Source organism: Micropterus salmoides, unplaced genomic scaffold (assembly GCF_014851395.1).
Source record: "Micropterus salmoides isolate LMB-PRFRI ecotype aquatic unplaced genomic scaffold, ASM1485139v1 Ms_hic_scaffold_23, whole genome shotgun sequence".
Taxonomy (NCBI): domain Eukaryota; kingdom Metazoa; phylum Chordata; class Actinopteri; order Centrarchiformes; family Centrarchidae; genus Micropterus; species Micropterus salmoides.
Window position 1 is genome coordinate 12,656,384 of NW_024041484.1, and position 22,279 is coordinate 12,678,662.

The following is a 22,279-nucleotide window of genomic DNA, read 5'->3' on the forward strand; positions in this document are numbered from 1 at the left end:
TAAAAATTATAAAATGTGGAGCTGAGATGAAAAGAAAGGCAAACAACAGGCAAACCAGTGATTTAAAGACACAGATTCGTGCGCAGTATTCCCTGTGTGGCTTTCTATTAGAATAAAATCTGGAATCAGCGATTTGTCTTAATGAGCCTCGGCCTGAGAAAGAGACTGGATTTACTTAGTGTGGCTCCCCTGCTGAGACAAAGTTTAATAACCTTGGGTATAGAATAACTTTTCTGCATAATTTAAAATATTTCAACCCATTTCAATTCATTGCATTACTTTTAATATGTATTCCCGCTTTCAGTAATTCATATTCAGCTATTAGCGGGTTGTTCTTTGCTCTGACATTGGCTATGTTATACAAAGGAATGTGTCTCAGTTGTCTGTGGCAATAGCAACGGGAAATAAATAACTATGACAATAATGTGCTGTGGAATTGTAATGTATCATAGCAGAAGTTCCCTGGCTCTTAAAAGCTGTAATCTATTTCACCCCCAACTTCTCCCCTGTGTCAACACAGCCATTAGTCTCAATAAGCACCGACAAGAGGGGGAGATGTTCTTTATTTGTGGAAGGGAAGTCAGCTCTCTGTGAAACAGTACCACCCTCAGTTTTTAAGGCATGAGTCAGCTTGATGTGCAAGCTGATGTGAGATAGTCGACTGCTCTTTAAGTAAAACGTCCCTGAAGGCTGTTTCTTGTGGGTCCTTCCTTGCGTGAGTATGTTTTAATAAGTCCGGCTCCCAGGATGAGAAACTTTTTCACTTTCACTCACAGCTGAATTAATTCAATTGCCACGTTCTGTCTGTCGCAGGGCAATGCCACAATGAGTACAAACACAGCTATTTCCATTAGTTTGGTTTTGAGTCTGAGCCTGTAATACCGAGATGAGCCATCGACCGATCCAGCTGAGAGCACGGAGGGTTTCTTTGGTCTCTTACTCTGTCATTTGCAATTCCATAAAGTCCCAAAACGTGGTGCATCCTGCTTTCTATTCAATTCCAGCCTTACCCTTGGCCTGATTTAATACTGTTGTGTTGATATATGCTGTATGTCTGCTTTCAGCTGCTCTTAGCCGTGAAGGGATTTACCTCTCAGGAATACTAAAAACTGACTTTACAGAACCAAGTACCTCTATAGGGTACTGAGATGGTGAGTGGTTACATCTTTCCACTTGGTTATTCAGATCCAACCTGTCGCCCTTTGTGAGGATATAAAGGGCGTAGGTTTGGTTTTAGAAGTGTGTGTGTGGGGGGGGGGGGGGGGGGGGGGGCACAATGTTACTTCATTATACACACATATACTATTTACACATGCATACATTTATATACATTTAGATCAATCAAGAAATGATAATAACATTGGTTTTGTGCTTTCTATAGCAAGTGCCTTTCTTATGGAGAGTGAGATGAGAAGATCGATATTAAGGGTCTGTACGTTAATTATAACGCTATAGCCAGCAGAGGGTTAGCTCAGCTTAGTATAGCGAGTCTTCCTCTCTCTGGCTACACGCAACCCCAACCCTCTCTCTGGCTACACGCAACCCCAACAACCTGTAGGGCAGATGTATCCTGGGAGACGAAACCCAGGGTAGAAAATGTGTCTTAAAATCACTCCCTCTTAAAAGGTGGCCTGTGGAGTTTTTGACCATTAGGAGTAGTACCGTTATGGATCAATGTTTTTATGTGTTTGTTGCATGTGCACACGGACCACCAGACAAATTACGGCCAATGGTTTCAAGTCATTCCACTGATCAATAGGGGTCAGTATTGCGCATAGAAACACAGCAGTGCACCAGCAAAGACAGGGAAGAAGAGGACTGCTAGCAAAGAAGCATGGATGTAAACAATGCAAGTTTCAAATTTTTACAAAAACTTTTTTTTTTTTTTTTAACAAAAAAACCCCCCAGGGACCCTTTGAAAGCTAAAAAAGTCACTGAGTGATTGAGTATACATGTCTTAAACAGAAAACTGATGTTTGTTTTAGAGGACTTACGCAACAACCTAGTGGCCTCTTTTAACTTGAGCGATCCTCTCTGTGAGTGTCACTTAACCTTCCCGAAAAAGGGAAAGGGCAAACATAAAATAAATATAACTTGGAGAATGATGTACCTTTTTAAAAGAAATTGGGCTGAAAGGAATATACAACAACTCTTGGACCTCTCTGTATCTCTCACCAACACACTCACACACACTGTGTACCAACCAGTTTGGCCACGTAGTTGACAACCAGTGAGTCAATCTTCTTCTTCCCGAGTCGAGGCAGGTGTCTGTTGAGATGCTCTCGAAGCTTGTCAACCGTCTGCATTGACAAAAAAACACACACTGATTATTTTCTGTGCATGTGTGTGTTGCTTGGAGTAAAACTTTGTGTTTGTGTGTTTCTAAGCATACTTTGCTGTGCACTCAGCAGGGTCAAATTGAGTTCACCCCGACTATTTCCTCAACTACAGCGACAAAACTGATTTAACCATGGAAAGAAGGGAAGAGGAGAGGAGAGAACTGTGGATGTGAGAGGTGGAAAAGTACAGAAGATGAGTGAAGGTCTGAAAACAGTGCAAATCTGATGGAATGACCTGAAATCCTTCTGTGAGGAAAAGGGAATGAGGACGAGAAATTGGGAAGGAGGTGAGCAGAGGAAAGAAAGTAGTGAAAAGAAAGAAGAGGAAAGAGAGAAGGGGGTAAAAGAATGATGGAAGAAGTGATGTCGGGAATAACCAGAGAAAGACAGGAGGGCTGGACCGTTCTAAGAATAGCTGCAAGACTACTAGAATATAGCCTGAACTCCATTAAACTAAAGCTATCTGCTCTTTAAAAACTATGCTGAGCACAGGGAAACTACAGGATATGAAATTGTCCATCAAACAGTGAACAGTAAAAAAGAAAAAAAAAAAAAAAAAAACCTACAGGGACCTTAAGATGCCCCCTTTTTTAAAGTGTCGACTCATCTGAAGCTAACAGGAGTTTCACCTTAAAAAGATGACTATGGAGGGAAAGGGCGTCTGTCAGCATTTCACTATGGATCTTTAGTCCATAGTGAAATGGTCTGTATAATCCATGTTAAAGGAGTCCATCTCCAGGAGCTGTTAAACTGTTGTCAACAATCTAGGATAATCAATGCATCCATCCACTTTGTCTTATCTACTAGAAAATACACAGGGTGAAAAAATAAAAATAAAACATGTACATCAAATAGGTGATTTATCTCAAAAGGAAGAATCCAGGCTGCGGCTAATGTGTTTTGTTATTTTTTCTTATGCTTCTCCGCTTTGATTTTGAGTGGCAAGATGTTAACTGCTGTCTTTTTGGAAAGTTAAAGGACTTTCTGCTTTTGAAATATCTGCAATATGACTGAATGAATGACTGGTCCTTTAACTGAATGATTCTTTTGGCTGACAGCATTTTGCAAGGGATGTTTTTCAAGAACTTTCAAGTTCAAACTCAAAAACTTTTGAGTGGCCCTTCACTTTAAACTGTCATTTATGGTTGTGCCCCATACGGCAGCCTCTGGATTAAGCTCCATGGCTTTTGTGTTTTTGTTTATTAACGTTGTTTTCTGCCGTCCCTCTCTGGTAACATTTACCAACTGCTTCTCCACATAAGTACTAACTCGGACTTCTGCAGATCTGCCGCCCTCTGTTTCACCAAATCCTGGCTCATCAAGCACATCCTGGACAGTGCACTTCACCTACCGGGATTTAATTTCATCCGCGCGGATTGCAAAAGGGAGCTCACGGGAAAAACAAGGGGAGGTGGACTCTGTTTCTATATAAACCAAGGTTGGTGCACAGATGTCACAGTGTTGGAAAAATCCTGCAGCCCTCACTTAGAGACATTATTTATAAACTGTAAACCGTTTTATTCACCGCGGGAGTTTTCCTCGTTTGTCCTGGTCGCTGTTTACATTCCACCTCAGGCCTGTTAGTGAGGCATTACTTCACCTGGCCGACCAGCTAACTAACGTGGAGAAAAAACATCCAGACTCCCTGCTCATTGTTCTTGGAGACTTCAACCGAGCAAACCTCAGCCACCAACTCCCAAAGTACAGACAGCACATTAAGTGTCCCACCAGGGACACTAACACACTGGACCACTGCTACACTACATTAAAGGACATCTATCGCTTTGTTCCCTGTGCAGCCCTGGGACTCTCTGATCACTGTCTGGTTCATCTTATTCCAACATACAGGCATCAACTGAAATCTGTTAAACCTGTTGTTAAGACTGAAAAGATGGACCAACACGTCAAAGCTGGAGTTACAGGCCTGCTTTGACTGCACTGACTGGTGTGTTTTTGAGGCTGCAGCCACTGATCTGGACGAACTAACTGACACTGTGACATCTTACATCAGTTTTTGTGAGGACATGTGCGTGCCGACTAAAACCTTCCACACATACAACAACCAAAAACCCTGGTTCACAGCAAAACTCAGGCAGCTTCGTCAGACCAAGGAGGAGGCCTTCAAAAGTGGGAACAGAGTCCTGTACAACCAGGCCAGGAACACAATGACTAAGGAGATCAAAGCAAAGAGATGCTACGCTGAAAAGCTAAATAACAGCTTTGCAGCCAACAACCCTGCGTCAGTGTGGAGAGGCCTGCGGACACTCACCAACTACAGGAGACCATCCCCCAACACTAATACTCAACAACTGGCAGACAAGCTGAATGGATTTTATTGTAGGTTTGAAAAGCCCATAGTCACACCTCTCCCCGCTCCAACACCATCTTCAAACAGTCACCTTCTCCTTCTGACACACTGTCAACCCCCTCTCTGACCCCTCACCTGCACTCAAGATCTTTGAAGAGGACGTGAGCCACCTCTTCCAAAGGCAGAAGATCAGGAAGGCTCCTGGCCCCGACGATGTGTCTCTATCCTGCCTGAAAATCTGTGCAGACCAGCTGGCCTGCATCTTCACACAGAACTTCAACAGATCACTGGAGCTGTGTGAAGTTCCCTCCTGCTTCAAATGCTCCACAATCATCCGGGTCCCAAAAAAACCCTCCATCTCTGTACTAAATGACTACAGACCTGTCGCCCTGACATCTGTAGTCATGAAGTCATTTGAAAGACTGGTGTTGGCCCACTTAAAGGACATTACAGGACCCTTGCTGGACCCCCTGCAGTTTGCCTACAGGGCTAACAGGTCAGTGGATGATGCAGTCAACTTGGGACTGCATTACATCCTGCAACACCTCGAATCTCCAGGGACATATGCAAGGATCCTGTTCGTGGACTTCAGCTCGGCGTTCAACACCATCATCCCGGACATCCTCAGCACCAAACTCACCCGGCTCATTGTGCCAGCCTCCACCTGTCAGTGGATCACAAACTTCCTGACTCAGCAGGTGAGACTGGGGAACATCACATCCAACACCCGGACTATTACCACTGGCGACCCCCAGGGGTGTGTGCTCTCCCCACTGCTCTTCTCCCACTACACCAATGACTGCACCTCAAAAGACCCATCTGTCAAACTCCTGAAGTTTGCTGACGACACAACGGTCATCGGCCTCATACGGAACGTTGATGAGTCGGCCTACAAATGGGAGGTTGATCAGCTGGCTCTCTGGTGCGGCCATAACAACCTAGAGCTTAACACGCTCAAAACTGTGGAGATGATCGTGGACTTCAGGAGGAGCCCCCCCCACTCTGCCCCCCATCACCATACTCAACAGGCCTGTGTCTGCTGTGGAATCTTTCAGGTGTCTGGGATCCACTATATCCCAGGACCTAAAGTGGGAGCCCAACATGGACACCATCATCAAGAAGGCCCAGCAGAGGATGTACTTCCTGCACCAGCTCAGGAAGCTCAACCTGCCTAAGGAGCTGCTGATCCACTTTTACACAGCCATCATCCAGTCTGTCCTCTGCACGTCCATCACTGTCTGGTTTGTCCACCAAAAAGGACAGGAGCAGACTACAACGGACAGTCAGGACTGCAGAAAAGATCATCGGTGCCAATCTGCCCTCCATTCAGGACTTATACATTTCCAGAGTCATGAAACGGGCAGGAAACACCACTGCAGATCCATCTCACCCCTGACACAACCTGTTCCAGCTCCTCCCCTCTGGTAGGCGCTACAGAGCACTGTATGCCAAAACCAACAGACTTAGGAACAGTTTCTTCCCACAAGCCATCACTCTGATGAACAGCTGACTTCTGACTCACAGTCAGCTGACTTCTGACTCACAGTCAGCTGACTTCTGACTCACAGTGTCAGAAGTCAATTCCTGTGCAATAACCCAGTAACTCTAATCAGCCACCTGTTTTCTGGCTAAAACGTATTATTTATTCACCATTCTCTATTTCAGAGCTGTTCATACTGTTATATTGTCATATTGTAGATACTGTATACCAAATCCACCTATCTCAAGTCATTGCTCCTCAAAAAATACTTATACTAAAATACTTATTTATTCCAGCATCCTTTGCACTATGCTTCATTGCACTATGTACATGTATGCATGTATATGTACCTGTATATCACATCCTCCAACATGTACATACTCCTGCACCCTTTGCACTCTGCTCACTGCACTGCTCACTGTTGTCTACACTGAAGTCTGTGTCTGATTTTATTTTATTTTTATTATTGTGATTTTGTATTTTTGTATGAGTAAGCACATCGTGGATGTACAATCCAGAGTCAAATTCCTCGTAAGTGTACACAAACCTGACAATAAAGCTGATTCATATTCTGATTCTGATTAGTCCCACCCCCCCAAAAAAAACCAGCAAATTGTCATTTTTTGAGAATAAACAAATGGGATTTATATGTTAATTACTGAGCCTTAGAGGGGCTGGTTGGCAGATTTTGTAACCTCTAGACATAGCAATGCTAGCAGCTTCCAAGTAAGCTAAGCTAACCAGCTGCTGACTCCACCTACATATAGACTTCCCATCAGATTTTGGAATCTGGCTGCAGGGATTTGCCCCATTTTGCCAGAAGAGCTGCCACACGAGTGCTTGGGTTGAGGTCAGTGCTCTGTGCAGGCCAGGCAAGTTCTTCCACAACAAACTGGGAAATCCATGTCTTTATAGACTGGCTTTGTGCATTAGGTCACTGTCATATTAAGAGAAGGAAAGTAAATGCTCCGTATTTGTATAGCACCTTTCTAGTCTTTTCGACCACTCAAAACGCTTTTACACTACATCTGCATTCACCATTCACTGAGCCTAAGTGCTCAAACAGAAACTAACATTCACACACTGGCAAATTCGGGGTTCAGTATCTTGCCCAAGGACACTTCGACATGCAGCCTGGAGGAGCCCACATTAGTTAAGGGTCTTGCCTGTCATTGTGATTTTCCCTTTATGGGAACCAGTACAAGCCACCATGCCATGATAACCATACTTTTAGAAGTGTATTTGTTTGTGTGTGTGCATGTTTGCAGCCATTGACTGGTTTCTCTCTCTCACCAGGCCTATGAGCACCCTCTGTTGATGGTCCTCCTCCTGGAAAAGTGGCACCAGCTTCTTATCTAGAAGAGACCAGGCAATAGCGGGAATGGGCACATAAAAGAGACATTTGAAGAAATCTTTTGAAGCTGCATCTACCCTAGAATGAACACCACAGGTGGCCCTAGGTGTGTCTGTGCAGTACCACCATTAAACAGGCCATCGGTGGGAATGGAAGAAAACTCTGACTTGTTTATGGCTTCAATAAAGAAGAAAACTGAACCTAAGACATAAATGGATTCTTTTGGGGTGAGTTTTCGCTTTAAAAATACATTCCAAAGCTTGAGGGTTATGAGGCTGCAATTCTGCTGTGTATATATGTGTGTGTGTGTGTGTTTGAGAGTGTGTATGCTGCCAGTCACACAAAAGTGGACAAACACACACCATCTTTCAATCACTTTTACACACATACAAGAAGCTGGCTTTGTGGTGTTGCAGTGTCACAGAGTATGTTACAGATATAAATAGCGCAGGCTAGTGATGGGAATCACGGCTCTTTGAAGGCCTGATCTTATGGCTCCGTTCCTTTCCGAGAGTCAGCTCCTTTCTCAAATGACTCTTCATTTAGTACCACTTCTGCTGGTCACAGCCAGTTACATTCTTATTTGTTGCAAGAAATAAATATGCAATATTCTTCATCTGCAATACATTAAAATGTTCTGTCATATTGGTGGTTAAAAAGTAGGATGCCTCAAGAATAACTATCCTAGTTGTATAACAACAATAACACCCTACTAATAAAATAGTATGGTCAATAAATAATTACAACTATATACAGACACATACAGTACATTTCAATCAGCTCTCTAATGGGAGCAGGCTCCCATGGTTTACCTAAATGTTCACGACTGACACGCTAGAGCTTGCAGGACACAGCTAAATGACAGCCTGCGCTGCCAGATTCACTGTCTGCCATTTAGCAGTTCAAAAACTGTTTTAAATTTACATATTTTAGACAATTAGCTGATGCTCTAATTCTGAGCGAGCAGGTACAGCTTCTGTCTTTACATTTACTGACCATGTGACCTCTCACTTACAAGGTGGGCTCATTAACCAGACTTGAAGTAATTTATGAAGGAATAATGCCAAATATTTGCAGGTTTCAGCTACTCAAACTTCAGGATTTGCTGTTTTTCTCTTTTTTATATCACTGTTAAATAAATCTGTTGGGCTTTTCACCCTTGGTTGGACAAAAACAACCATTTGAAGATGTCACTTTGGTCTTTTGGAAATTGTGAAGGGCATTTATAGGCATTGCTCTAAGGGTGGCCCAACACTTTGGTCCTGAAAAATCTCAGGAACTATTACATGGATTGCTATGACATTTAATGAACCCTAATGACTTTGGTGATCCTCTGACTTTTCATCTGGAGCCATCGAAAAGTCAAAATTTCAATTCTTCCAATGATATAAATTCCCATCAGTCTCTGCGGCACTTTGTGTTTAGTACTAATTAGAAAATGTTACCATGTAAACATGCCAAACTGAGATGGTAAAATTCATACCTGCTTAAAATGTGTCAGCTTTGTTAATGTCAACATGTTAGCATGCTTTGTCTTGTTCCACTATTTTCTGACATTTTACAGACTGAATGAAAATGCATCTAGAGGTTCAAGAGCTGCCACAGACTGCTTACTGCTTTGAATTTGTATGTCTGAACACTGCAAACGCTAAAGACTGTATTTTTCATACAAAGAAGGTCTGACTTTTCTTCATGTTTACTGGGAATTGTTCTGCTGCAAAACCAGCTGTCAGATGTGGGATTTGAAACCATGCATCCAGGGGTGACAGCAGCTTCAACGCAGCACCTTAGACTGCTTGGTCATCCTGGCTGCATATAATAACATAGTGGAAATTTTGCTATATATCATGAACAAGTACATTAAAGAGATTATGATGTACTGCAGTATACTATGTCATGATGCAGCATATTATGGCCCAATTTTTACAGCAACGTCATCCAGTATGGTTCTGCGTTGGTCAGGAAACAAAGTCAAAATTTACACATACACTTCAATTCTTGCTTAAACTCAGGTTCTACAGAGACTTGAACTCAGATCACTGGATTCCAGAAGTCCAGAGTGATAACCATTACACCATGGAACCACTAAAGAGAGTTGCTGGGCAGTTTCTTACATGATATCACCATGTACGTTATCTATGCAGGGAATGGGACATAAAAGGCGACAGAAAGCTGTCAGGGGAAAGGAGTTTCCAAAGCTATTCGACCCAGATCCCTTATGGAGTAAACTGGCCCCTTCATTCATTCATACATTCATTTTATTGACTAAACAAAAATGAAAACAATTGTTTGTCGCCGCCCTGTAGCCAAACCATTTTAGACAGTGCTAATAGCAGAAACACTGACTGCAAAAGAACCCAAAACATCTAACGCACCTGTCTATAACAATAGACATGCAATGATATTGTAGCAATTGTTAACAGCAGAATGAAATAATTAAAATGTTTAGAGTCTCAGCATGGATTTGAAACAGTGAAGTGAAATTGATATATTGTATTTGGAATCATCAATACACACATTGTGGGTTAAAAGTGTCAATTCTGTCAGTTTTCCTCTAATAAAGCGGCAAAAGCTACACCATATAAGAACCACACAGCTATCAGTTCTATCATCTCCGTATCAGTGTTCGTGCAGGGAAAATGACAAAATGCAGCAAGTGTGTGAGTGCAAGTGTGTTTCACAAGTGAATCTGAAGGATGATATCATTCTTGTGAATTTACTGAGGTGAGGGAATGTCCCGTGTTGTGGTTGACACAAAGCAGCTGCACTCAGAGAGGGAAAGAAAAGGAGTGAGAGCGGGGAAGGAAGTACCTAACTCCCCACTGTTATATAATATAATTGTAGAATTCTTTAGCTCCCCATTTTTTTCACCCACCTCATTCTCCCTTTCTACATCCCTCCCATTTCTTCTCAACCTCTCCCTGAAAGATAAATTAGTGTGGTGGTTCTGTTTAGTTGAATTCTCCAGTGGGCATGAAGAATGCGACCTAAGAAGAACACACAAACACACTTGCACACAGTTTTGAGCTCCACAACAAGCCAAGGTTTTGTTATTTATGACATTCACACTCCCTGTACTGTGTGTGTGTATGTGTACCTGTGAGGGTATGTGTGTGTTCAGTGTGCTCATGCCGCCTTACCAAGACACCAGGTGTCCACGATTGATAGAACTCTACAAAATAAAAAGAAAAGCTTTGTGTGAAAACAATCCCTCAAGCCAGCATTATAATAAGAGTTTTACTTTTCATGCTGTAAGCTGAGGCAGTATAATGCTACACTGCTGCAGTCGCCAGCAAAAATACATCAAAAATATAAAAGCTAGACGTTTACAGGTGCTGAAGTTTGGCCTGCAGGAAGAAAAGCTAATTATGAACCGAAAGGCTGTTGGTTTCTTCCCTGGCAACAAACGGGATGGTAGATGGTCCATTTCAAAGAGAGCAAAGCGTCCACATCAGAAGTAAGAGCTCAAATAACTACGTGGTAAGCAGACAGACAACAGACATTTTTGTGCTTTGTAGTCAGTGTTTTCTAGAGTGTTTTACACTGACTTTGGTAATGTAATCTGCCATCCACAATCTTGCTGCACATTTATATTCATACCGCCTTACAAAGAGTGTGTAGAGGCATATTTATCAAGGCTCCCAAGGGGTCATGAAAATTAAGGAATTAATTTTATTTAGGATCCAGACAGGACGCATCATGTGTCTTTTTAAAGAATAAATCCAAAAGTTATTTTATTTTATTAGATGATAGATATGTTTTATTCTTCAACTGATTGATATTTAAGAACTGAGCTGAGAAACGCATTCACACCTTTTTGAGTGAGAATGCACTCCAGCACAGTTAAATAATAAAAGAAATTCCCATGGAAAGCCCCAAACCAATAATGAATTGGTCCTACTACCAAGTAAAAACTATTAAAAACATCAGTAAGCTACACCAGTACACTGGGTGACATCTTCCTTCATTATGATGAATATGGTCACTGCAGTTTATTAGTAGCGTGGTGTCGTTAATCCCACACCTTCTACTCCCCAAAGAACCCAATGTGGATTATTCCAAATGCACTGTTTCCTCTTGTGTCAGTATGGTTTAGTACAACCTACAGTGCTCTGCTGTATTGGGAAATAATTTAGTTTTTTTTTTAAATGAAACCCATTTTTAAAGATTTAAATCTTCAGTAGGAACCAGAAGAGCTTTGATCTAAATGCCACAGAGACAGGGGAAGTCAGAATGCACTGAGAGTCAGAGTACAGCATTGTTGGTTTCAGTCTTTTTATGGGATTAATTGACAATAAAAAACATATAATAACACTAGACATATCCTTTAGGGATGGATATAGCTCACTGTATTTTTTACATTCAGTGTTTGTCAGACTAATTCTGTTAGGAAAATCAATGTAACTTGCAAGGATTTCTAAACTTGAGTAGCAATGTAGCTGATGCTGGTTTTAAAGTGTACAAACTGAACACTTTTCCAAACCCAATTTTAAGAACTAATCATAGTTCATCCAAAAAGGCAACACAGCAAATCAGCTCCAGAACAACTACGAAATATGTCATGAATGAACTGTCAATTTCATGGATTATAAATCTTTAAAGTGTTTTGAAAAAACTTGTGCAATGACAACCCAGTCTACTGCTGGAGATTATACAATCAAAAGCATCAGAAAAGCTGCTAAATGGACCTTGTGTTGGGACTGTTACGTCAAACTAGCTGATATTTTTTTTAAAACTACAGTGCCAACAGTGCTAAAACACATAAAACATTAATCAATAAAAGGACGTGATGAAATGTGGACCTTACAGTGCCTCATTGGAGCAAACAGTGTAATTTTTCACACAGCTGTTTGCCTTCCCTCCCTCCAGTGTGTGTCTGAACTTATGTACTTTTCTTAACAAAGCTCCATTGGGAGGCAGACCTACTTCTTTGTGTTGTCCTCCATGTGATTCATGTGGCTCGATGGTCTCATCTCGGACCTCTGAAACAAGCAACACCATCATGGGAGGGCTGAAATTATGCTCCCATTGTTTTGACAAAAGCCCACAGGTATGCTGACAAGGACACACACAGCAAGACACGCACACGCTCCCTCATGCTTCACACACTCACCAGTTTATCCCAGTCGGCTTGTATGTGTGAGGGTCTGTATCTGGGGTTGGGAACAGAATCCAAATATTTTGCCCTCTCTGTGTTCCACTGCAGCTCTGACCAGAAATTCAGGAGACCTCTAGCCTACACACACACACACACACGGACACAAACAACACCACCACAGTGACACCAAGGACATTCATGCAAAATAATCGAGGATAACTACGTCTTTATTGCACCCACGCATACGCAATACATATAAAATCACACTGTTTTACATTTAAATGGCTTTTTAATTTCCAAATGACGTTGGCTACACTAATTTCCCAACACTGTATTACAAATGCACCTGCAGTATGTATAATATGCTATGTAACAAACACGCATTGTCTCGATTTAATCATCAAACTAAATGTAAGGCCAAGTTTTATTAACTGGCTCTGGAAATACTACGAGGACTCAATATCAATTTAAAATCAGTGTTAATGTTATACATTTGTTTAAAAAAAATTAAGAATATGTTGTTACCTTCCCTTTAAACACAGGTTCAATATGCAGCTCAGTGGTACACAACACACCAGGGACCTCCAACAGGCACAGTGGCATCTCCTAGAACACACAAAGACAGAGCAAAGTGTGGTTGCGGGTGTACTACTTAAGGCACAAAAAAAAATAAGTAGAACTGCAAGTATGTCATATCTATATATGTGGGTTACAGGTAGTTAGTTCTATGCCTTTATGCTTGTGGAAATCTATGTATACGTGTGTGTGTGTGTGTGTGTGTGTGTGTGTGTGTGTGTGTGTGTGTGTGTGTGTGTGTGTGTGTGTGTGTGTGTGTGTGTGTGTGGTACCTTCTTGTCGAATACAGAGGAGTAAGGCAGGACTTTGTCCATGTTGAGAGACTTCTCATAGCTTATTCTGTACAAAGAGCCTGTGTGTGAGTGAGAAAAAGAGCGAAAGATTGTACAGTCAGACTTTTATTTTATTTACGGTTATGCAGAATTATTATCTTAAAATAACTACAAGACAAATGAGGCACCTGAACCAATGTCCCACTAATATCATTTTTGTGAAGGGGGGGGGGGCACTGCATGATATCAGATTTTATATCCTGCAATGGGCTATGCATCTGCTGTTTTCCTTTGGCTCCCTATTCAGGTGGTACTGTCGTGTTCCAAACAATGTTATCTGGTACCCCTTGAAAAAGCCCCCTGACCTTGATAATGCTTAATCATTTTATAATTAATTTAGTTTGACATATACATTTGATACATGAGTACATTATATAGGTTATATAATTCTGCAGTTGTACTACTGAGACTGCATTTTTTTCACATTACAGGTAATTGTATTGCTGAAAAACTAGCTGTCAGATGTAGATTTGAACCCACAGCTCCAGGGGAAACTGCAAACTGAACGCAGTGCCTTAAACCACTCGGCCATCATGATTGTATATGCGCTCTAGTTAGCGGAAGTTTTGCAACATCATGACTACATTAACTCTATGACAATATAATTTAGTACGCTGTGTCACGTTATGACCCATTTTTCGCTGCATTGTCATCCAGAAAGGTGCTGATTTGGTCAGGAAACAAAGTCAAAATTTTTCACTTGACAAATTATCTGATTATCAAGCAATGAATATGTTGCATTCTTGCTTAACATTAGGTTCTACTGAAATATGAACTCAGATCACCGGATTCAAAGTCCAGAGTGCTAACAATTACACCATGGAACCACACAGAGTTACTGGGCAGTTTCTTACATCTATACAGAGAATAGAACATAAAAGTCATTGGAAAGCTGTCGGGGGTTTCCGAAGCAATTTGATAGTTCTTATGGAGAATACTGGACCCTTCATTTTGAGCACTGTAGACTCAAATGCAGCAGTCTGAGTTCACAGCTCAGTGAAACCTCATTTTTATGAGAACAAGACAGAATTCAAGGTGCGCGTTCACCTCCTTCAGACAGTACTATCAATTTTGGAAACAGAGATTGTTAATGTGGATTGGTCCACATCATGGTTGTTTCATGTGTCACTGCTACCTGAAACAACATGCCCCCACCAATGCAGCCCTCCGTGCTGTTTTCAGTCTGAATGCCTACAAAGCCTTACCTGTAATTCTACTATAAATGAAGTTCGGAGTTCAGAGTGCTACTATTACACTACACTATTACACCATAGAACGTCTACACAGCTTCTAGAGACTGCTGTGGAACAATTTCGCACATGATATCAACATTTGTGTAAGTTAATGAAGAATATGAAGTAGAAGGCAGGCAACAATACCAGTGACACCAGTGATAACATGTGAAAAAGCAACCTTTACCGGCTGACTTAATCAGCTTAGTTAGCTAAGAGTTCACAGACAGGAGGGGATGTGGGAAATGGGAAATTAAGCCATTGTTTTTAAAGGCTTCCTAAAACAATTCATCTAGCCAGTAACAAATGTGGACAACTGCATAATAAACTAATTTTAGCATGTTAACTTTACAAAAGGTTACGACCGCAGGAACTTAGCCATCAACACATACTGACTCAAAAGCCAGGATTGTTTAGAGAGCTACTCATTGTGAAAAGGCTTTGGCGTTGAAGCAACTAGAGGTTCAAGAGCGACCAGAGATTGCCTACTGCTTTAAATCTGCTGCTTACGCTGTTGGTGCACTACTGATATTGTTTTTATCATATAAAGAATGCCTGACTTTCCCTCACATTGTTACGCTTCTGCTGAAAGTGTCATAAGAGGGATTTGAACTCATGCCTCCAGGGGAGACAACAACCTGATAACAGCACCTTAAACCGCTCAGCCATCTTCCCTGTATACATTCTGTATTTAGTGGAAATTTTGATATATATCATGATAGAGTACATTAACTACATCATGATATACTTTAGTACACTATGTTATGATGTGACATATTATAGCCCAACTTTTGCCCTCAATATCATCCAGTAAGGTGAGCAAACAAAGTCAGTCTGTGGTTATCCAGCAGTGGAAAGGTTGCATTCTTGCATAAGCTCAGGTTCCACTGGATTCAAAGCTCAGAGTGCTAACCATTACACCATGGAACCACTACAAAGCTAGACATTACTGTACTGCTTTTAACGCATTTATCTGTGGTTAACCAACAGTAAAGTTCAATAACACCAGCCTGGGTAAGGTGATCCTGATGTGGGTGTTTTATGAATATTCATCCGTTCTTGAGTTATTTTTTTCTGACAACCATTGAGGGACATAAAAATGTGTTGCTGTGTGTCTACTAGGACTTGGTGTGATCATATTTTTTCAAACTGTTTTGTGCGAGCTACAAGTCTCCAAGATCTCTAAATAACTACATTCATCCTCCAATCTAGACTCTCCAGACCTACGTTGGATGCCTGGCAAAAGTCTATGAGGCAACATTTAAGAGCCAAACAGACTTCATGAAAGAATTCAGTTTTGTGTAAACAAGATGTAAGCAGTCTCATAAAAAGGCAAGAGAGCAGCTCGACTCTAAAAGGAAGAAGAAGTGGTACTCAGGAGACTTGCGTCCCCCTGCTTCAGCTGCCACCGACCTAGAATGAACTCCTGGATCTGATCAAAGGATTCGAAGGCGTTCACGTTGTCAGACAGCCATTCAATAATCTAGAGGCAGGACAGAAACACACAGGAGACAGGTGTCAAAGTGGTGAGAGGGCAACATGACAACTGTAATGACAATGTTCATCTCTCTATCTTTATATCTTATATCTTTATAAATGGTTAGTCCACTCTGCAATATTACTATAACTTTAGTTCATCTTCTATCCTTTAAAGAAATAGTTTGACATCTTGGGTAATATTCACTTTCTTGCTGAGAGCATAAAGACCGGAAACAGGGGGAAAGAGGTGGACATTATATCTCATTTATTTAATCTTCATAGAGACTGAAGCGAGGATGTGATGATGGACTAATTCTTGGCCGAGGAGTCTCTGCTGATTGACTGGCAACCTCATGATGACAAAAAGAGTGTATGGATTAAACAAATAAGATATAATTTGATATTTGAATGTGCTCTAGAGGTGCTAGTACCTGTTAGTTAACTTTGGACGAAGCCTGGCTAGCTGCTTCCAGGCTAAGCTAATCATCTTCTGGCTATATCTTCACGTTAAGCACACAAACATGAGAGTGGTATTGATCTTCTCAGTGAAAGTAATTATGTATTTTTAAGTATTCATTTGTATGTATAAGTATGCAGTTAAAAACTCTCTTTGTTTTATTTTATTTGCTTAAAATACATAGTTTTAACCATGCTAGTGACATGGCTCCAGGGGTCATTTGGTTCACCACTTTGGTATAGAGTTCAACAAAATATCTCAACAAAGATTTGATGGCCATGAAATTTGGGCCCCTGACTTTTCTTTCCAACTCCACCAGCTGGTCAATGCTAGCTAGCATGCTAACACACCAAACTAAGACAGTGAATGAGGTAAAGATACTTGCAAAACATGCAAGCATGTTGGAATTGTCATTGTGAGCATGGTAGCATGGCTGGAGACTCTTCAAACAGTGGATATCTTTGGTATATATTAAAACAGTTCAAGTGTTTGGGGTGATGTAACTTTGATGGGTGCCCTGTGTTTACATTACAGAAACATGAAAAATAAATGATATCCTCAAAGACAGTGCCTGCAAATCTCACAGCCACAGAGCATCAGAGTGAAAACTAATTTTCTGTTGCCCATTTCTCTGCTGTTTGAAGAAATATCTCCTTGCCAAAGTCAATTTGAGTCCTATGTCCACAAACAGAAATACTGTGTAATAATCAGAGAGGAAGACAAAGAAACGATTGTAAGAGTAAAAGAACTTAATTTGCACTATTCCCTTGCAGTATTCTCTTAAAATTACACACTGCTGTGAATAAAGCAGAAAATGTTAACAAGCAATCACCTTTATTAATGCCACTACTTTTTGTGCTGCTGACCCCATTAACACAGTCTACAAAGAATACAAACGTTATGTGTGGTGTCCAATTTCCCAGTGCTAGCTGCACTAATGAAGCTGGTGACACATTTAACCTCTAAAGAAATAATTTATTACAATCTATCTGTGCAGATGGAACATCTTAATTTAGATGTACTATAATAGAGTCTGAGTCATAGTCCGCACTGTGTCCAAACAAAATATCTATCCCTTTCTTTCTGTCTTTGTTTGACTCAGTTTGATCTCTCCGCTTGTCTTCTCTCCTCTCCCGTTCTATTACAGCATCCAGTCTTTTCTTTCTTCCTGTCCCTCAATCTGCTCATTTCCAACTCAAGGTTGACACCTACCCAATTTACAAAGAAGTGCAGAAAAGCTGTCATCTCTATCATATCTATTTCTTTTTACTCAGCTATTCATTTTACTTCGGAGAAAGAACCTTACATTTGATTAATAGTGACTGCATTCTTTGTCAGCTTTCCCCACTTTTTTGCTCCTTTATCCTCCCCTCACGTCTGCATTCAGATATGTTGTTGATGTTGTGACTAAACATTGATAACAAGTGAAGTTATTAATTCCTTTAGGTTCTAAAAATAAATAATGACATTGTGTTGTATAAAAATGCAGTGCTGGTGTAACTTAAAATAAAATAAAAACATTACTTGATCCCCAAAAAATGTTGTGTTTGATGTAAGTTTCACGTAAATTTGCTTTAAATGTCAACACTTTTGTCCTCCCAACTCCTTTTCTGCTTTCGTTTGTACCTTCAGCTCCAGGTTTGGGTCGCTTCCCATGTAAACCAGCAGGCAGTGGAGGGCAGCCAGACGCTGAGGGTCAGTCTTACTGCTAGGACACCTTGGATGGAGGTGGCATAGAACAAATTTACTTTTATTTTTTATTTTTCTGTTTGAAAACATAAGCATATAAAAACACAGAGACACGAATGCAGATGCATAGGTAGACATCCAACAGTCAGGCACTGAACGAAGTGATGTATGTGCTGTTGAAAAGGTGGATTGAAGGAAAAAAGACAAAAGAATGAATAAATGAATTAAAGAATAGAACAAAACACTGAGCAAGGGACCACTGATCCATCTTTATTGATCAGGAAGGTTGAATCCAAGGTGCTGGCTGGGATTCAAGTTAAAGCTGTTCTTTTTTCCAAAAAGGCTCTGCAGGTGTACGCTCACAAAAATAACTTTCAAAAGGTAGGTTTCTCTTTCTATCTGCCTGCTTCCTGCCTACCTGTATTCTCCTCTGCTCTCAAGAGCCGCCACTGTGTAAATGAAAACCATCAAAATAATGACCCAGATATACTTCCTTTCCAACGAGTTTTGAATCACTCTCACCTAGGAGTGTCTGATCGCAGTATCTGCAGCAGGTAGGCTGGGCTAAGCTCAGCAGTGTGGATCCTCCCACTGGCCAGGTCCAACAGACCACCACTAGACTCTTCCTCCTCATGCAACACTATAATGCTAGATGTTTGACACTGCAGGCCCAAGTCCACATCAAGACCTCCAAGTTATTGAGAAACACAGACAGAATAAGACAAGGAAACATCATATTGGATTGGATTAATATGAGGAGCCCCTTCTCTACATTTGTACAGGTTTTGTTGTTTTAAAAAAACATATCAGGAAAAATTAGGAGCATGTGCTGTAGCTGGCAAAAGAGGGAAACAAACTGCTTCCCAGCCATCACTCAGCTTAGACATGATTTGTCCAAAAGCCTCGTCTTACCTGAGAGAAAGAGGGAGTGACAGAGCATCTCCTGCTGCCTGGTGTTGATACAATGAAGGAAATAACCCTGCAGGTAGACCAGGATGTAGTAACCTACATACAAAAATAACACAGCATCACTGTCAGAGTATATCTTAGCATGCTGTACGTACAGCAGACATTTACTGGGCTGCATGAGGATACACTTACAAGCACACACACTAGGTTGAATTTAAAGGGATTCTGGTGTGTGTGTGTGTGTGTGTGTGTGTGTGTGTGTGTGAGTGTGACTATGTGTGTGGACTAACCTATGGGAATGAAGAGTGGATGAAGCTGTGTGGCTTTCTGTGGCGACTGGTCACTGCCCAGAGAAACCCTGAATGTCTTGCTGCAGTCTGCAGAAAGTCAGAAAATCACAATTTGTCACCATGTGCCTTAAGATAAAAACAGTAACATAGGACAGCAATAGCAAGACAAAGAAATTAGGTATTATACATCCTTTGAATAGACAGCAGTAGATAGCATACATACCTTTGTGAACTAAAACAACAGTGTAGACCAGTTCCTGTTTGTCTTTAAGTGAACGGCTGTAGCACACGCACATGCTTCCTAAAACAAACCACAGGACAGTGTAGTAATCAGTAAAATACCATGTACATTAATGACAATGTTCATAATAATTATTAAATCAGTTGTGATTTGTTTGGATGGGAAATCTTTTCACATATCAACATGCATTTTTTTAAAGGTATCACAATAAATAATAGGACAATAATAGAGGTGAGGAGATTGTGTATTTCATTTAGAAATTCTTCTGTTATTATTATAATATCGTAGTTGTATGCAATAATTTGACTGGATCTCTGCTGCTCAAAAACACAATTCACTCATTTTGTGTATATAATAAAACATGTTGTATCATTATGTTCCATAGATTATAAAGTAGCTTCTGAGTTGTGGCAGGGACTTACTTTCTTGTTTTAACAAAGAAATGCAAAACACACAAACATATAGGATTAGTCACGTAACTGTAAGATAATATATATGTGTGAAAGCAGATTATTCTTTAAAGGATTTATGTGTGCGTGATTGTGTTACCTATTCTGTTTGTGAACACTTTCATCCTTACAAGCTCCTGCTCTGGTCTCTCTGTGTGATAATGGTCAAAACCCAGATTTACAAACCTGTTAGCCACACACACACACAAACAAAAATCCCAGTTAATTATGAGCATGTACAGCAAACAAATACGTTGCACAGCACAGGAAGTGTACAGGAATTCATTTTAGTGTCTTTTATTGCAGGTACATGTCAAAAACATTTAAAGAAATGCAGAATACAGAATGAGGTAGCTACTGAGAAAACATATTTCTATATTTATACTGAACTAGTAGTTGTTGCCTTACGTGACTGTGCAGAAAGGATTAGCAGGCAACTCTAATGGGAGTTCCAACTGTGGGACAGTAATATAAAGCAAGACAATTATATGTTATTATCAGGTCATTGTGATTATGACAGTATGTGCAAAAGACTGGTAATTTATTACATTCTAAGGCATAGAGATGACAAACCACAGTTTCGCAGGTATTGTAGGGGTAAAACTGAACACATCGGATCAGGAACTTGTCCTGTGAAAGACACGCGATTTTTTGTTATTCAGTGTAGGTAGTCTAAAGAACATAATCTATAGCTTTCTTTTTATAGATGAATGTAATTCAAAGCAAAGTTCTCACAAGTATAGTTGTACATGTCAGTGTGTGTGCGTTACGTTATGAGTGAGGTAGTAGAGTCTTTGTGTGTGTCCATCCCACTGGACCCAGCAGAAGTCCTCTACTATTGTCTCTGCTGTTTTGGACAAACGCTCAGGATTCACCATCACCTGGTTCACAGGAACACATTCATATTCAGCTTTGTAGACACACTGAATTCTTAATGCAAAGCTGCCCGGGAGGATAAGGAGCACACTATATTTTATGGCCTGAGAATGAGGTTGAAGTAATATTTTCTTTACACTGAGTTATGTTAATACATTTAAACCTTTTTTGCTCCTTAATTACTAAATATGTACAAATAATTGATTTACCTTACCTTAAAAGAGACTACACAGAACCCACCAGCCAGAAAAATCGTCCTTGCAGTTTATACTGTAGTTAAGCTGAGGCCACTTTCCACAGACAGTTCCTTCAAAAAGAACATAAAGCCCAACTTACCACTCTATAACCCTCCTGTTTTGTCAGCAGAACATGGTAGAGATCCACATCTGAAACGCACGGAAGGATAAGTATGCATTACTACAACTATATGAAACTTGTGAAAAGCCAGATTATTTCCCTCTAAATGTGATGATCTGTTTTTTAACGGATTAAAGAAATTTAGCCCGCACACACACACACACACACACACACACACACACACACACACACACACACACACACACACACACACACACACACACACACACACACACACACACACACACACACACACACACACACACACACACACACACACACACACACACACACACACACACACACACACACACACAAGCATAAGGGCACACAGACTCACATCCATCCTCAGCCAGCAGCAGCAGGTGGCTCTCCAGCACTGATGTTCTGTCAGCTTCTGAGCAGAGGAACTACAGACAGCCACAGAAAAGACGAGTCAGTATCTAAATGATTGTTTTTTTAACTGTTACCACATGGAGAAATCTATTTGCTGATTTTCATATTTTAATGCAGGCCTCAAACATTCTTAGAGTGTCTTTAAATTTGTGGTTTGGCAATAAGGGGAACATATTCATTAATAATTTCCCTCTGTTGTTTACAAAACACAACTGAGAAAGAGAGCCAGATAAGAAATGACAAAGTGAGTAAGAGTGAGAATGGCAACTAGAGGCCAATGCACTTTCAGCAAGCCTGTAAAATAAATGGTCCCTGGCACACGTACACTGAAAACCCCGATTGTCCATAACTGCAACATCAGCTCGTGGCTGCAGTAAAACCTGCATGAAAGTGGCTGATACAACACACACACACACA

General features: G+C 40.8%; 1 protein-coding gene across 1 annotated transcript in view; it reads right to left on the bottom strand.

Annotated features, from left to right (window-relative positions):
- The window catches only part of LOC119918312 (gamma-secretase activating protein), a 40,518-nt gene that overhangs the window by 15,205 nt on the left and 3,034 nt on the right, over positions 1–22,279 (bottom strand). Inside the window, exons 7-25 of the mRNA XM_038738977.1 lie at positions 21,807–21,876; positions 21,446–21,495; positions 21,004–21,114; positions 20,807–20,863; positions 20,642–20,688; positions 20,334–20,419; positions 19,767–19,844; positions 19,544–19,630; positions 19,257–19,349; positions 18,867–19,032; positions 18,282–18,372; positions 16,133–16,202; positions 13,428–13,507; positions 13,105–13,185; positions 12,595–12,717; positions 12,408–12,463; positions 10,622–10,653; positions 7,421–7,482; positions 2,205–2,300 (exon numbers count right to left, since the gene is read on the bottom strand). Of these exons, the coding sequence (XP_038594905.1) occupies positions 2,205–2,300; positions 7,421–7,482; positions 10,622–10,653; positions 12,408–12,463; positions 12,595–12,717; positions 13,105–13,185; positions 13,428–13,507; positions 16,133–16,202; positions 18,282–18,372; positions 18,867–19,032; positions 19,257–19,349; positions 19,544–19,630; positions 19,767–19,844; positions 20,334–20,419; positions 20,642–20,688; positions 20,807–20,863; positions 21,004–21,114; positions 21,446–21,495; positions 21,807–21,876 (1,536 nt within the window). The remainder of the gene's footprint in view (positions 1–2,204; positions 2,301–7,420; positions 7,483–10,621; positions 10,654–12,407; positions 12,464–12,594; positions 12,718–13,104; positions 13,186–13,427; positions 13,508–16,132; positions 16,203–18,281; positions 18,373–18,866; positions 19,033–19,256; positions 19,350–19,543; positions 19,631–19,766; positions 19,845–20,333; positions 20,420–20,641; positions 20,689–20,806; positions 20,864–21,003; positions 21,115–21,445; positions 21,496–21,806; positions 21,877–22,279) is intronic.